We start from the raw sequence: 17,192 nt of genomic DNA, 5'->3' as shown, positions 1-17,192 counted from the left end.
GCACACGTGTGATGATATGTCCGTTTTCTCGGGTTGCTGTGGAGACGCGGTTGCAGTTACCCTGCCATCTGCATACATAATACATATTGATGTTTTGTCCTGCATTTTATGCAGGTATGCACTATGCTGCCGAAAGTCCTCAGCTACTTTTTTATTTCACATAGGGCATTTCCGGCTTCTGGTTGCCATGGTTATGTTTCTATAGCGTGGCGAGCCCCTTTTTTATTTTTATTTTCACATATATTAGACATCTAGGCACTATTTCTGCACTTTATTATACCCCTTTGCATATATCTGCAGGTACTTACCAGTTTGTTAATATCCTGGTCATACTTACATTCTTGCGGTGTGCGCTTGTTGATACTTCCGGTTTTTCGGGTTGCTGTGGAGACGCGTCTGTAGTGTGGCTTATTCCGCCCCCTGTCCTGACGCGTCGGAGAGGGGATTGGATGGGCCGCATGTGACGCTGACCGGAAGTGACGTCCATGCCGGTATGTTGAAACAAGCGCCATTACAAACCGCTGCCACCACTGATTACACCATCTATATAAACCCTGAAACAGTCACTATGTGCTGTGACTATCCCCCTGGACGAAGCATACTGCGAAACGCGCGTCGGGGTCTCTAGACTGCGCTGCATACTTAGGTAATATGTCCTTACTTTTTGTCATACCATATACATGCACTATATGTGCTTTATATTAGTGATACACTATCCTGTACTTTCTATTGAAGATATAAAAACTATAGGCTGTGTCTAATGAGAAGGGATTTCCCTTCAGTATAAGCATGTTTGCTATATAATGTACTCTATAGGATTGACCCTTTTAGTAAATATGTTCGCTATATAGTGCACTTTATGGGATTTACCCTTTAATTGTATATATTTGTGCTATATGGTGCACTTTATGGGATTAAACCTTTTGGATTTCTATAACGACATAGACTATATCTAGATAACTTGAATAATTGTATTGTATTTGCAATTCCCTGGTATGTATGAATATATTCTTACTTGATAGCATATTCCTGTATGCAGACAGCAGTATTCTGTCACATGTATTCCCACTGACTGCTATGAGACTTGTTTTAATATTTTTGTGATTAATAAAATATAGATTTTTTAAAAAAAGGTATTTAAGCTTCCAATGGTTCTTTCTATGATCTAATTTGTGTATATGGAAGTACCCTCTTTACTTAGGCCTAATATTTGGTTATTAGGCTGGTTTCACACTTGCGTTTTTGTCTGCAGCGTTTTTTGCACAAAAAACGCATGCGTTTTTTCCCCTATATTTAACATTGAAAACGCATGCGTTTTTTGCACATGCGTTTGGTCGCGTTTTCAAACGCATGCGTTTTTTGTCTGCATGCGTTCATTTTCAAAAATGCTACCTGCAGTATTTTCTTGCGCGTTTTTTTGCCGCGAAAAAACGCATGCGTTTTTTCGCGGCAAAAAAATGCATTGCTGTCTATGTAAACGCATGCGTTTTTAAACACATGCGTTTGTTTGCGCTAAAAACGCATGCGTTTTTATAGAAAAAAAAAACAGAAAACACACTGAAAAGCCACCCACCACCATCAAGGTGATAAAGGGATCCAAACCCTAACCCTAACTCTACCCCTAACCTCACCCCTAACCGTTTAATGAACATTTTCTGACAGTCATATTGCCACGTATTTAAGTGCCACGTATCACGTATTTCAGTGCCACGTATGCCACGTGCCACGTATTTAAGTGCCACGTGCCACATATTTAATATTTACGTGCCACGTATTAAAGTGCCACGTGCCACGTATTTAAGTGCCACGTGCCACATATTTAAGTGCCACGTGCCACGTATTTAAGTGCCACGTGCCACGTATTTAAGTGCCACATATTTAAGTGCCACGTATTAAAGTGCCACGTGCCACGTATTAAAGTGCCACGTGCCACATATTTAAGTGCCACGTGCCACGTATTTAAGTGCCACATGCCACGTATTTAAGTGCCACGTGCCACGTATTTAAGTGCCACGTATTTAAGTACCACGTATTTCAGTGCCACGTATTTCAGTCACGTTTAGGGTTAGGGTTAGGGGTAGGGGTAGGGTTAGGGTTTTCTTGTTTTTTCTTGTGTTTTCTTGTGTTTTTCTATAAAAACGCATGCGTCTAAAAAACGCATGCGTTTTACCACGTTTACATGCGTTTTTCACACATGCGTTTTTTTTTTAAACGCATGCAGATAAAAACGCAAGTGTGAAACCAGCCTTATCCAGTAGTAATCTGTTGGCAAAACGTTGTGCAGACACAACATCTTAGTCTGTTTTTAAATGACTGATCTCTGCTGGATTTGATTTTTTAGCATTGAAGTCTATGAAAAAACGGGTCTGTTAATTAGCCATCCATTTTTCTTTCATTTGTAACGGATCTGTTTTTTTCTTACTGGATCCAGTTATCGGCACTGGAAAATCCTTACAACACTTGATGTGATTTGTGATGGTGTGATATGCTATGTGGGTATCATTTTTGTGTATATTTCTATTTTACTTATTTTCATGGTGTTCTCTCGTAGAAGGAGTTATTTGCTAATTGATGAATGGCTGTTGCTGCCATCTGATATCAGCCCCCACAGTACTGTATTGTATGCTAATGACATGTTGACCTAGCTTGTTGAAACAATGAGCCCCTCAGACCTTCCCCCTCCTGACCTGTGAATGAGGAAGGAGACTTTTAAATATCAGGGAGGTGAGACACAGATCAGTCCTGTGTGGAATGATGATGTGTTCACAGCATCTCAGAGAAAAAGAAGAGTATATGAACTATGCTATCCTCTGTCTGCTGGATTGTTGGACTTTGAACTGCATTCGGATTCTGGACCATTTTATCCTTTGTGTGGTGGATTATATATGGATCTTTCGTATTTTTGCCTAAATAAAGGTCTTGGAATTGTTTACTATACTCTAGCTCTGTTGATTGTGTGATACCGGAGAAGGACCCCGTGACATGATTATTAAAAAATCAAGTACAAAAATCATGAAACAATACAAGTTATCGGTTAGTACAGGAGAAGAGAGGGCCCTGCCCGCGAAGGCTCACAATTTACAAGGGATGGGTGAGGGTACGATAGATGAGGGGAGAGCTGGTGGTGCAGCGGTATGATGGAACGAGGGTTACTGAAGGTTGTAGGCTTGTCAGGTAGGTCTTCAGGTTCTTTTTGAAGGTTTCCATAGTAGGCGAGAGTCTGATATGTTGTGGTAGAGAGTTCCAGAGTACAGGGGATGCGCAGGAGCAATCTTGTATGCAATTGTGGGAAGAGGAGATAGAGGAGTAGAGAAGGAGATTTTGTGAGGATCAAAGATTGCGTGTACATAAGTATTGGGAGACGAGGTCATAGATGTGTGGAGGAGACAGGTTGTGGATGGCTTTGTATGTCATGGTTAGGGTTTTGATCTGGGGTCTCTGGGCAATGGGGAGCCAGTGAAGGGATTGGCTGAGAGGACGTCAGGGAATAGCAGTGGGATAGGTGAATTAGTCTGGCAGCAGAGTTTAGAATAGATTGGAGGGGCACAAGAGTGTTAGAAGGGAGGACACAGATCACAAGATGATGAAGGCATGGATAAGTGTTTTTGCAAATTCTTATTTAAGAAATGTGTGGATCTAGGAAGTATTTTTGAGTTGGAGGCAGAAAAGGGTTGGATATGTGGTTTGAATGAGAGGGCAGAGTCAACGGTCACCCCGAGGCAGCGAGACTGGGGAGAGTGAGCAGCCATTGATTTTGATGGATAGGTCAGTTGGGGGGGGGGGGGGGAGTTGAGTGAGATGGGGGAAAGACAAGAATTCTGTTTTGTCCATATTAAGTTTTAGAAATCGGGCTGAGAAGAAGGATGAAATAGCGGACAGACATTGTGGGATTCTGGTTATTATGGAGGTGATATCTGGTCCAGAGAGATAGATCTGTGCGTCATCAGCATAGAGGTAAAATTGAAAGTTGTGGGACTCTTATGAGCTGTCCCAGGCCGAATGTGTTGATGAAGAAGAGTAGGGGTCCTAGAACTGAATCTTGGGGGACACCGACAGATAGGGAGCAAGATGATGATGATGATGATGAGGTGGTGTGTCCGGGGGAGACGCTGGATGTCCGGTCTGTTAAGTATGAAGAGATCCAAGCTAAGGACCAAGTCTGTGATGCCAAGAGATGAGAGAATCTGTAGTAAGAGGGAATAGTTCACTAGGTCAAAGGCCGATGACAGGTCCAGGAGGAGAAGTATTGGAGTCCATACTCCTCTCTAATACCTCTGTCTGAAGCCTCTGCTGTTTTTAATCCAGAGAAAAATACTACTAATAAAGGCATTAATTTTTTATTAATTATATATTAAAAAGGTTTATCTGCAGAAACCTTAAACATGGAAGAAATCTGGGAACAAGGTATGGGTCTTTCTTATTCCTCTCTATGGCGGTAATGGACGGTGTAACAACAGAGAAAACAGTTAGCCAGAAGATATTGATAACACCATGCTGAAGTCCCCTGTAGAGTCCCTCATAAGAAAAATACACTGCCTAGCCACGGAGGTTGGCTCCCCCACTCAATGTAGATTCTCCTGCTTATAGCCCTAGTAGGCCCTATAGCTAATAGTATTAGGTGGAAAAAAAAACCAAATGAGACGGTAGACCTGATATGCCAAGCAAGGAACTGACCACAAAAGCATACACCAATATCATGCTACAGTAAATAGTAACCACATCAGAGAATATATACAAATGTCGGTTACACACCTTTAAATAAAATCATAGGACATTCAAGAAGGTGTTTATATTTCATTTGATCAATAAGGAGCAGAAGACTCAGACTGTCTATGGGGACCTCTTAGGGTACTGTCACACAGTACCATTTTGATCGCTACGACGGTACGATTCGTGACGTTCTAGCGATATCGTTACGATATCGTTGTGTCTGACACGCTACTGCGATCAGACATCACGCTGAGAATCGTACGTCGTAGCAGATCGTTTGGAACTTTCTTTCGTCGCTTGATCACCCGCTGACATCGCTGGATCGTTGTGTGTGACAGCGATCCAGCGATGTGTTCGCTTGTAACCAGGGTAAACATCGGGTAACTAAGCGCAGGGCCGCGCTTAGTAACCCGATGTTTACCCTGGTTACCAGCGTAAATGTTAAAAAAACAAACAGTACATACTTACATTTCGGTGTCTGTCCTCCGGCGTCTCAGCTTCTCTGCACTGTGAGCGCCTGCCGGCCGGAAAGCGAGCACAGCGGTGACGTCACCGCTCTGCTTTCCGGCCGCTGTGCTTACACAGTGCAGAGAAGCAGAACGCCGGGGGACAGACACCGGAATGTAAGTATGTACTGTTTGTTTTTTTTACGTTTACGCTGGTAACCAGAGTAAACATCGGGTTACTAAGCGCGGCCCTGCGCTTAGTTACCCGATGTTTACCCTGGTTACCCGGGGACTTCGGCATCGCTCCAGCGCCGTGATTGCAAAGTGTGACCGCAGTCTACGACGCTGGAGCGATAATCATACGACGCTGCGACGTCACGGATCGTGCCGTCGTAGCGACGAAAATTGCACTGTGTGACAGTACCCTTAGTCTCCAAAAGCAGTTGTGGCCAACTGAGCGCTGGAGCACCTTTGGTCATTGTTTATTGATTGGTGCCGATCTCTGCACCTCCACCCCAACCGATCAAAACTTCTGTTGTCTTTATGACGTATGAAGGATTTTTGAGAACATGGCCTGAAGGATGAAAAAAAAATTGGTAATGTTTTTATCAGGCATTCCTTCTCTATTTTTCATGATCTCGGGTTGGGTGAGGGCTTATTTTTTTCATGCCAAGCTGACGTTTTTAATGATACCATTTTGGTGCATTTTAATGCAATGTTGCGGTGACCAAAAAATGTAATTCTGGCGTTTTGACTTTTCTCGCTCGATCGGGTTAATTATTTTTTTATATGATAGATCTGGCTATTCTAAGTATGGCGATACCAAATATGTGTATTTTTTATTATTATTATTTTGAATTGGGCAAAAGGGGGGTGATTTGAACTTTTATATTGTATTTTTTTTAATATATTTAAAAAAAATTTTTTTTTACTTTTGGCATGCTTCAATACTCTCGATGGGAGACTAGAAGCTGCCATAATCCGATCTGCTCCGCTACATACAGGTGATGATCAGATCGCCTGTATGTAGCAGAGATGTTCACTTGCAGCTGTTGCGGGCACATGTCAGCTGTATATATCAGCTGACATGTACCCGGAAAGGTACAGGCTTAGCCCCCACACCAAACAGGGGGAGTCCGACATCAACGTACATTTGCGCCCGATTTCGGAAAGGGGTTAAGAGAATCTGTCAGCTATTTGTTTGTTTTTCCTTGATTCCAGCAATCTGTCACTTACTAGGCTATGTTTTGGGGTTTCAATTAAATCAGTGTTTTATCAGCAGGAGATTATCACTAGAGGACTATCTGTCTTGTGACTCCTAGTCCAAACCAATTCCCACTACTGATTAGCAGTTTTCTGTCAATGTGCAGGGTACACAGAAAGTGGCCAATCTGTTGTGAATTTGCTTTTTGCTCCCTCTAGTGGTTACTAGTTTTTTGACTCTGGTTTTTCTGTCATTCCTTTTATCCGCACCTGGGTCGTTAGTTAGGGGTGTTGCTATATAAGCTCCCTGGACCTTCAGTTCTATGCCTGGCAACGTAGTTATCAGAGCTAGTCTGCTGTGCTCTTGTCTACTGATCCTGGTTCCAGTTATATCAGCTAAGTCTGCCTTTTGCTTTTTGCTATTTGTTTTGGTTTTGTATTTTTGTCCAGCTTGTTCCAAATCTATATCCTGACCTTTGCTGGAAGCTCTAGGGGGCTGGTGTTCTCCGGTTCGGGGGTTCTTGAATTTCCAGTGTGGATTTTGATAGGGTTTTTGTTGACCATATAAGTTACCTTTCTTTATTCTGCTATCAGTAAGCGGGCCTCTCTGTGCTAAACCTGGTTCATTTCTGTGTTTGTCATTTCCTCTTACCTCACCGTCATTATTTGTGGGGGGCTTCTATCCAGCTTTGGGGTCCCCTTCTCTGGAGGCAAGAAAGGTCTTTGTTTTCCTCTACTAGGGGTAGCTAGATTCTCCGGCTGGCGCGTGTCATCTAGAATCAACGTAGGAATGATCCCCGGCTACTTCTAGTGTTGGCGTTAGGAGTAGATATATGGTCAACCCAGTTACCACTGCCCTATGAGCTGGATTTTTGTATTCTGCAGACTTCCACGTTCCTCTGAGACCCTCGCCATTGGGGTCATAACACAATCGGGTGTGTGTGTAGGATTATACACAGCTCAGCATTCAGAGCTCTGCTGGGCCTGCAGCAAAGAAAACTGTGATTCTATCACAACTGCTGCACCCAGTAAACTAAGTGACACATCGCTGGATTCAGGGTCTCTGCTTCTATATTATGCTGCTCTCAGATGAGGTAGCAAAAACCTGGAAACAGATTATTTTTAAAGTCTTAAGGATAATATTGTAAAGGATGGTACCCCATCAAGCACCCTTGGCTATCAGCTATTATCACCAAGAATGGCTGCAGACTGTGATGCATTTCTCTTGTATCAACCTCTCCCAAGACCAATGTGGCACTACAGGGTGACTGTTCAAATGAAAGCGTTTCCATGCCCCCACTGATAAAGGGGAGTCTGGGCTACGGGCCACCATTAGGCCACCTTAACCGGAGTTACACGGAGACAAAACTCTTTATTGGAAATGACATACAGTTGCATAGGCTGAAAAAAGACCTAGGTCCACCAAGTTCAACCTTTTTCCAACAGTTATACCTTATTTTTGTCGCTAAATTATTTATAACCCCAACTTTTACTAATATAGGAGAATTTTTTTTTTTCTTTATTTGCCCTTTAATCCACAGCCGGAATGATCTTTAACTTGCACATTTGGTCAACAGCCTCGGAACTTTTCTTGCTTTACTCTTTATTATTTTTCTGGTACATACAACATTATGAAACATTTGGGAAAGAAAATACACACCAAAACACCGGCTGCAGATACAAGGATGGCAAAAACCTCTACAGCCACTGTATACTTCCCTTTGGTGCTCAGGTATGCCGGTATGAAGGAAATCCAGACACTGAAGAAGACCAACATGCTGAAAGTAATGAACTTTGCTTCATTGTATCTGTCGGGTAGATTCCTAGCTGGAAAAGCTATGATGGAACATCCCATGGCAAGGCAGCCGATAAAGGACAACATGAGGTAGAAGCCAAGGTGCTCTTCACATTCAACGATTATCTGACCAGCCTGTGAGTGGAGATCCAAAAATTGGGTAGGGGGATGTGTTCCCAACCACAAGGCACAGATAACAGCCTGGAAAGAAGAGGACAAACCAACAATGGACCATGGGAGCTTCCTCCCCATGAATCTTCTCATTTGGCTTCCAGGTTTGATAGCTCGAAAGGCCATAACCACAAGTATGGTTTTTGCCAATAAGGAAGACACTGAGACCGTAAAAGACATTCCAAAAACTGTTTGCCTTAATAAACAAGTTATGTGTCCTGGATGACCAACAAAGACCAGACAACTGCAGAATGTAAAAGTAAGCGACAAGAGAAGAAGGAAACTTAGATTTCTGTTGGTGGCTTTAATGACCAAAGAGTTCTGATAATGGGTGAAGATGGCAAGGATGAAGAGGGAAGCTAGTGAAAGCACAATGGCGCTGCAAGCAAGAGCTGTACCCAAGAAGTCTTCATAGGACAGATAGATAATTTTTTTTTTAATGCATTCATTTTTCTTTCCATTCGGCCATTGGTCATCTGGACATTTCCAACAGCTGCTCATGTCTGTAAGAAACAATTAAACACACGGTTGATAGTCTCATATTGCTGCACGTGCCATATACTGAGAGCTATGGTGGTGCCAGCCTTTACCAGTGTGATTGGTAACCTCTCCTCTGGGGCAAGGAACGCAATCATAGCAGCAGGTTGGCTTTCCTTGCAGTATCATTTTCCTGGACCCAGCTCGGCAGTTGTCACTGCAGACAGATCGTGGTGGTTCCTAGGAGAGGAATAGAAATTCGTCACCCTTGGGGAAACAGTGCTAAAGGAGTAGTTTTATTTTTTTATGTCAGTACTTGTTGGGGGCTGTGGGGACACTGATTATGAGTGAGGACCATCATATTGAGTGGGGTCCATGATACTGTGTGTTGGAGCATTATGCTAAGTGGGAACTTTGATGCTGTGGGGACCATGATACTATCCATGGTGGGCTGTATGGGCTGTCATACTGTGTAGGGGAAGGAGGGTTTCATGATACTGTGACGCTCCAGGGTCCTGGTTGTCACAGTGGCATTGCTTTCCTCACGGGGAGAGTGATGTCACGCTTGGAAGCGATGGAGGATTCCTTTTGACAGGTAATCAGCACATACAACACCATTCTGACTTCAGGCCAGAAGGGGGAGCTCTACACCCGACTTCAGGAGAGCTGCTCTCTCTGGTCAGGAGGAGGAGTCAGTTGCTAGGCCATTGCTAGGCAGTTAGGAAGAGTTAGTAGTTGGTGAGAGGAGAGCGACGTGTGGGAAGGAAAGACAGAGGAGAACAACTGATAAAGAGACTGAAAGGGAAAGGAGTCAAAGGCGAAGTTAAGACCCGGGTCGTGATAGAGACCCTGTGAAAAGCTCGAGCCACCTGTCATTCAGGTTAGTGTCCCACTTACACAAAAGAACAGAAACCTCGTGAGGACCTTGTTGGACAGCTATAGGCAGCAAGGAACTACACCACAGCGCTAGAGGGAAGGCTTCTAACCCCACCTGGTAAGGGGGAAATCCCAACTTGCTTCCAAGCCGGCCGGACCATCACCAGCTCCTGTGATCTGGTACCCTGGACTGTGGTTGCCTGAATTGCTTCAGTAATAAGGTAAAGAGACTGCAACCTTGTGTCCTCTGTTTCTTATTACACCATCTTCAACTACACACGGGAGCCCTGGTGACCTACTTCACCTGTGGGAAGTTATACTATCTAGCTGCCATAACATCACCCCAGGGGACCCCGTTAAGCAGCATCGGTCCCTACTGACCGAGTACCACAGGTGGCGTCACGAACTTTCCTTATTTCTACAAATCCCTTTAAAGACTATCCCTTTAACATGGGCGCCCAGGGCCACAGACTGGGTTGCCGCCGCTGTGACACATCGTCCAACCGGGTGACTCATTTTGGCGTCACAAACAGAATTGACTGACCCTTTGAAATGGGTCTTGTACTCCTAAAAGACTGTGCTTAAAAGACAGACTTTATTAAAGGGAACCTATCACCCCGTTTTTTTCGGTATGAGATAAAAATACTGTTAAATAGGGCCTGAGCTGTGCATTACAATAGTGTAGTTTGTGGACCCCGATTCCCCACCTATGCTTCCGAAATACGTTACCAAAGTAGTCATTTTCGCCTGTCAATCAGGCTGGTCAGGTCGGATGGGCGTGGCTTCTTCCCCCAGATATTGCGTAGTTTTCCGTTGGTGGCGTAGTGGTGTGCGCATGTCCAAGGTCCCCAATCCTGCACGGGGGGGTGAAAATAGCAGCGATGTCCGTTATTCCATTGGTGGTCGGTGGGCGCGGCCATCTTCCTTTGGCCGCGCGTGCGCAGAAGCGGCGCTCTGCTGGCCGCGGCTTCAGGAAAATGGCCACCGCGATCTCCATCTGCGCACGCGCGGCATCCCGCGGCCATTTTCCTGAAGCCGCGGCCAGCAGAGCGCCGCTTCTGCGCACGCGCGGCCAAAGGAAGATGGCCGCGCCCACCGACCACCAATGGAATAACGGACATCGCTGCTATTTTCACCCCCCCGTGCAGGATTGGGGACGTTGGACATGCGCACACCACTACGCCACCAACGGAAAACTACGCAATATCTGGGGGAAGAAGCCACGCCCATCCGACCTGACCAGCCTGATTGACAGGCGAAAATGACTACTTTGGTAACGTATTTCGGCAGCATAGGTGGGGAATCGGGGTCCACAAACTACACTATTGTAATGCACAGCTCAGGCCATATTTAACAGTATTTTTATCTCATACCGAAAAAAACGGGGTGATAGGTTCCCTTTAAATTGTGTCCCAGAGACTTTAATGAGCTTCTTAAACATCGCCATCAAAACATTGCCATAACTTCGTCACATCATAACTGCCGCCATAACTGCGCCATATGGTGCGCACACTTTGTTTTCAAAATAACCGCCAACAGCCGCCGGTAAGAACGCCGCGAGGAGCGCAGGAAAAGAGGGGTGTGCTATTGTGGGCAAAGCCTGAAGTGAGCGGCGCAAGTGAAGATGCGGTGCAGGAGAATCGCAAGTGAAGACGCTACAAAGCCCTGGACGGAGGACCGGAAAGAGTGACTAACTGCGCACAGGAGGAACCGCTGCAGACTCTGGAGGAGAGACGTCAGCCAAACTGAAGGTTAGCAGGGGGAATGGAAATGTCGGACCTGGGAGGAGAACTAGCGGCGGTCGCAGCCGCAAGTCCCATAATGCCACCAATCCCCGCAGTGTCTGCAGCTCCTGCAAATAGGCCGGACCCAACCACAATAACAGCTACTATAATGCCGCTATCTATCAGGGCACGAAGGAAAAACCCGAAAGTGGACCCTCTGGGTTATAGCTCTAGAGCCCCCAAGGGCATGCGGACCTAATGGAACCACCCTCTATACAGGGAGCGTTAGGGGCAGGCCCAAGGGGGATGGAACCACAACGGCTGGAGCCAAAGGGGCGACTTAGGGCAAGTAAAGAAAGGGAAGAGACCGGGGTATGGAGGCAGTAAATGAGAACAGAGAACAAACGGGAACTAAGGAGTACGAAGGTAGATGGGACCAGGAGGACCAGAGATGGGGCGGCGGCATGATGCTGCAAGAGAGAAACGAAAAAGGTAATGACTAGCAGGGATAGAAAGAACTGGTAACTGGTAGGCACGAGTAGACACAGGGCAGGTATGGCTGAGACACAGAGCAGGTACGACAGAGACACAGAGCTGACACAACTGAGATACAGGGCAGGTACGGGAGAGACACGGAGATAGGGAGCCAGGGAACAAGGGGGTACACCAACAAGAATGCTTGCGTCACCGCTACAGATAACCAGGCATCTTACCTGTGCAGACGCCGAGAAGAAATACCCAATGGGCGCCGCCATGATGGGGCGGAGCCAGCGGGTCACGACCTCCCAGAGGGCTTAGCGGCGGGAAAAGCGCGACCACGCGTGCGCGAAGCGCTGACGCGCCGCAACCCCGAGGAGACAGGAGGGGAGCGGCGAGGGACCCCGTCGGAGTCACGCCGGAGGCAGGAGACGGAAGCCAAAGACGTGACAGTACCCCCCTCCTTACTCTTCTCCTTTTAATGCTAGAGAGGAACCTCCTCATGATATGAGGAGCATTGATGTTCTCCCGGGGCTCCCACGTTCTCTCCTCAGGACCAAATCCCTTCCAATCAATCAGAAAAAAGGTCGCCCTCTAACAACCTTTTTGGCTAGAATATCTTTTACATCAAAGACATCATCCGAAGTGCTGGATTGGGGAGCGCTAAGCGGGGAAGAGTGAAAGCGATCAAACACTGCGGGATTAAGAAGCAAGACATGAAAAGAATTGTGAATTTGCAACGAGGCAGGCAATTTCAATTTGTAGGCCACATCATTGATGCGACTTAAGACCTCAAAGGGACCAATATAGTATGGTCCTAGTTTATGAGAGGGTATCTTAAGTCTAATATAGCGTCAAGAAAGCCAGACCTTATCGCCTGGAGGAAATGGAGGAGCGTCCAGGCGTTTCTTATCGGCGTACCTCTTCATCCTGCAACTGGCCTTTTCAAGAGCCTCTTTAGTCTCCTTCCAAATTTTAGATAATTCCAAGAACAAGAAGTCTGCCGCCAGTACACCCGAGGCGGGAGAATTGGGAAGTGGGATGCCAGGATGTTGCCCAAAAACCACAAAGAAAGGAGACTTGGAAGAGGATTCACTGGGATGATTGTTGTAAGTGAACTCTGCCCATGGGAGAAGAGAGACCCAATCATTCTGATGAGTGTTGGAGAAATGCCAAAGGTAGGAGGTTAAAATTTGATTGACTCGTTCTACTTGACCGTTGGACTGTGGATGGTAGGCGGAAGAGAAGTCCAGTTTTACCTTCATTAGCCCGCAAAGAACTTTCCAGAAATGAGAGGTGAACTGGACCCCTCGGTCTACACAATATGCTGTGGGAAGCCGTGAAGTCAGAAGACATGGTGTACAAAAATCTTCGCCAACTCGGGAGCAGAAGGCAGTCCAGGCAAAGAAACAAAGTGAGACATCTTGGAGAATCGATCCACTATCACCAAAATGATGGTACAATTAGAGGAAGGAGGTAAGTCGGTAACAAAGTCCATAGCAATATGACTCCAAGGAACGGAAGGCACAGGCAGCGGAAGTAGAAGTCCGGAAGGTAGGTGCCTGGGAACCTTGTTTCTAGCACAGGAAGAGCAGGAAGCAGTGAACCCCAAGACGTCTCGGCGAAGCGACGGCCACCAATAATGGCGGGAGATAAAAGAAACAGTTTTCTTGACTCCGACATGTCCAGCAATCTTGGAGGAATGTCCCCAATGCAAAACTCTTTCTCTGTCATGATCCAGTACCAAAGTCTTGCTAGGTGGTGGAGTGATCACTCTATGAGGTGGATCGATGATATGTGCTGGACCCTCCTCCACGTTTGCTGTCTGGAAGGATCTAGAAAGGGCATCCACTTTGATGTTCTTATTAGCAGGTCGAAAGTGAAGTTCGAACTCAAAACGTCCAAAGAACAAGGACTATCTGGCTTGCTGCGGGTTGAGTCTTGGAGCTGACTGAACGTAGGCTAAATGCTTGTGGTCTGTGAATATAACAAAAGGATGAACAGCTCCTTCAAGAAGATAATGCCACTCCTCTAAGGCCAATTTAATAGCCAGTAATTCTTTGTCTCCAATAGAATAATTTCGCTCAGAAGAGGAGTAGCCTTTGGAGAAGAAGCCACAAGAGACTAAATGACCAGTGGTGGTTCTTTGCAAAAGGACCGCCCCAGCTCCAACAGAAGACGCGTCGAACTCGAGGATAAATGGCCTATTAGCATCAGGGCGATGGAGCACAGGAGCCGTGGCAATATTGCCTTGCGCTGGCGTGTACTCCGGAGGACAGAGAATGAACTTCAATCCAATATTGCGGCCAGCATGCAGCCAGCGGGTAAGGAAAGGGTGAATCAAACACCCAAAAACCCCGCCCATATAACCCCAAACCGGTCCCGCCAAATTCAGGTGACAGGTTCCCTTTAACGAATTCTTGGAATGCCGCAGGAGCATTGCAGAGACCAAACGGCATAACCAAATACTCATAGTGACCGTCACGTGTATTGAACGCGGTCTTCCACTAATCCCCGGCACAAATTCGGACCAGTTATAGGCTCCTCGCAGGTCGAGCTTGGTAAATATTTGTGCTCCCCTTAGAAGATCAAAAAGTTCTGGGATAAGTGGCAGCGAGTATTTGTTCTTCACCGTGATGTTGTTTAAGCCTCGGTAATTGATACAAGGACGAAGGGAACCATTCTTTTTATATTTAACAAAGAAGAAGCCTGCACCGGCAGGAGAGGAGGATTTCCGAATGAAGCCTTTGGCCAGGTTCTCCAGAACGTACTCCGACATGGCTAGAGTTTCCGCAGGCGAGAGGGGATAGATCCTTCCTCTAGGAAGAATGGCTCCAGGGACAAGGTCAATAGGGCAGTTTTAGAGTCGGTGTGGAGGAAGACGCTCAGCCTCTTTCTTGTCGAAAACATCCGAAAAGGAACTGTAAACAGTAGGCAACCCGGGGAGGATAGAGAGGGAAAGAGGAACACCTACAGGATGCACCGGCAGCAGACTACGTGCCCGGCAGGACTCTTCCCAGTGCAAAATATTACCAGTATGCCAATCCAAGGTGGGCTCGTGGGTTCGCAACCATGGAAGACCAAGGAGTACCGGATGAGAGATTCCGGCTAAAACGTAAAATGCAATTTTCTCCTTATGCAGGGCCCCTACCTGAAGTTCCACCTCTTGCGTAACCTGGGTAATGGTCTCCTGCAGGGGTTTGCCATCCACGGATGCAAGAATCCGGGGATATTCTAAGGGTCTCACAGGGACAGAAAATTTAATGACCTCCTCGAGCCTAATAAAATTCCCCACTGCGCCCGAATCTACATAGGCGGCTAATGAAAAACTTTTAGCACCAACATGCAACAAAATAGACAGAGTAAGGAGTAGAGAGGTATCACATACACCTAGGGAGGCCTCTCTTACCTGACCTAGGCGGAGAAGTTTTCCGGATGTTCAGGACAAGCCCGCAGTAGATGGGAGGCTCTCCCACAGTAGAAACAAAGGCCCTGAGTGCGTCTCTCCTTACGTCGTTGTTCAGACATCTTGAGCCGATCGACTTGCATTGGCTCAGGCGCAGACGCAGTGGAGGACGTTCTGAGTCGAGGACTGGGTGGTTTACGAGTGGACGGAACAGGACGAAGAAGTCTTCTCTCTCGGGCATGCTCCTGGAAATGAAGGTCAATACGAGAAGCCAGGGAAATCAAATCCTCCAAGGCAGTTGGGGTATCGCGACCTGCCAACTCGTCTTTTAATCGCCCGGAGAGACCTCACCAGAAGGCTCCCACTAAGGCCTCATTATTCCAGCCCAAATCGGATGACAAGGTATGAAATTGGATAGCGTACTGACCTACAGTTAGAGACCCCTGGTGGAGATTAAACAGAGCCTCTGTGGTAGAGGCCAGGCGTCCCAACTCATCGAATACCGGACGAAAAGTCTCCCGAAAAACTGACATCTATGAGACCACAGGGTCATCACGCTCCCGCAGGGGATTAACCCATGCCAAAGCATCCCCTTCCAGGTGGGAAATCAAGAAGGCCACTTTAGCCTGATCAGAAGGGTACTGCAGAGGCAGGAGCTCAAAATGGAGGCGACAAGTTACAACGATTTAAAAAAAAAAAACGACACAGTTTGGGATCCCCATTATGCCAAGGTGGTTTTGCCAAATGGGGAGGAGGGTGGGGAGCCGAAACAGAGGTGGAAGTAGAGGCGGCCGACTGCATGGAGAGCAACCGGTCGTCCACCGAAGCCATATAACTAAGAATATGAGCCTGGGTGTCTCGCTGCTGAGTCAACTCCTGCTGCAGACCAGCCAGCTGAGAGGTGCTCCCAGGATCAGAGGTCTGGAACACGGAGAGGCAAGAGTCCATAGTTTTCATAAAGGACATAATACGGGTCTGATTTTCCCGTAAAAAGACAAGCTCTTTCTGAGCGGCAGAGGTTCCAGCGGGATCCATGGCCGGGTTATATTAACAGGGCACGAAGGAAAAACCCAAAAGTGGACCTTCTGGGTTATAGCTCTAGAGCCCCCAAGGGCAAGCGGACCTGATGGAACCACCCCCTATAGAGGGAGCGTTAGGGGAAGGCCCAAGGGGGATGGAACCACAATGGCTGGAGCCAAAGGGGTGACTTAGGGCAAGTAAAGAAAGGGAAGAGACCGGGGTATGGAGGCAGTAAATGAGAACAGAGAACAAACAGGAACTAAGGAGTAGGAAGGTAGATGGTACCAGGAGGATCAGAGATGGGGCTGCGGCACGATGCTGCAAGAGAGGAATGAAAAAGGTAATGACTAGCAGGGATAGACGGAACTGGTAGGCACAAGTAGACACAGGGCAGGTGTAACGGGGTCTGCTGTGCTGGAGTACCTCTTTCAGTACCGCAACGTGTTTTAGGAGGTCCACTCTGCTTTGGCTGGATTCTGAATGAAGGACGCTGACTGGAATGGCTTCATTACATGGGCGCATATAAAATATCACTGCTTCTCCACGTATTTCCAGTGTGACAACTCTTTACTCACAGGACACAGAATATATATCACAACAGATACAGAGGGCAGGCCAATTGAAAAGCGGCAGGCCAGACATACATTACAATAGCCGCAGGTGGCCGGAGCCTGCCGATATTTACTGTGGGAATTACAAAGGTGGGGGAGGTCAGAAGGGGGTTATCTTGTCCCCTCTGCACAGGGGCGCAGCCTGTGAGCTGATGCATTATGGACATACATCTCACATGGAACCTATTATACATACATATGACTGCATAACATTCTGGATGCTGGGGGGTTCTGTAACAGCAGGTATGGCTGAGACACAGAGCATGTATGGCAGAG

At 46.7% G+C, this 17,192-nt stretch overlaps 1 protein-coding gene across 1 annotated transcript; it reads right to left on the bottom strand.

The window, feature by feature from the left end:
- Positions 1-7,672: 7,672 nt before the first annotated feature.
- LOC143809400 (vomeronasal type-2 receptor 26-like) lies at positions 7,673-9,036 on the bottom strand. The gene is made up of 2 exons (XM_077292469.1): positions 8,916-9,036; positions 7,673-8,828 (listed from the first exon to the last, which is right to left on the bottom strand). Exons 1-2 carry the CDS (start codon positions 8,989-8,991, stop codon positions 7,966-7,968), a joined length of 939 nt encoding a protein of 312 aa, XP_077148584.1. The 5' UTR covers positions 8,992-9,036; the 3' UTR covers positions 7,673-7,965.
- Between the last annotated feature and the right edge of the window lie 8,156 nt (positions 9,037-17,192).

The sequence above is a fragment of the Ranitomeya variabilis genome, chromosome 2, assembly GCF_051348905.1.
Source record: "Ranitomeya variabilis isolate aRanVar5 chromosome 2, aRanVar5.hap1, whole genome shotgun sequence".
NCBI classification, from domain to species: Eukaryota; Metazoa; Chordata; class Amphibia; order Anura; family Dendrobatidae; genus Ranitomeya; species Ranitomeya variabilis.
This window is presented reverse-complemented; position numbering and strand designations above follow the sequence as displayed.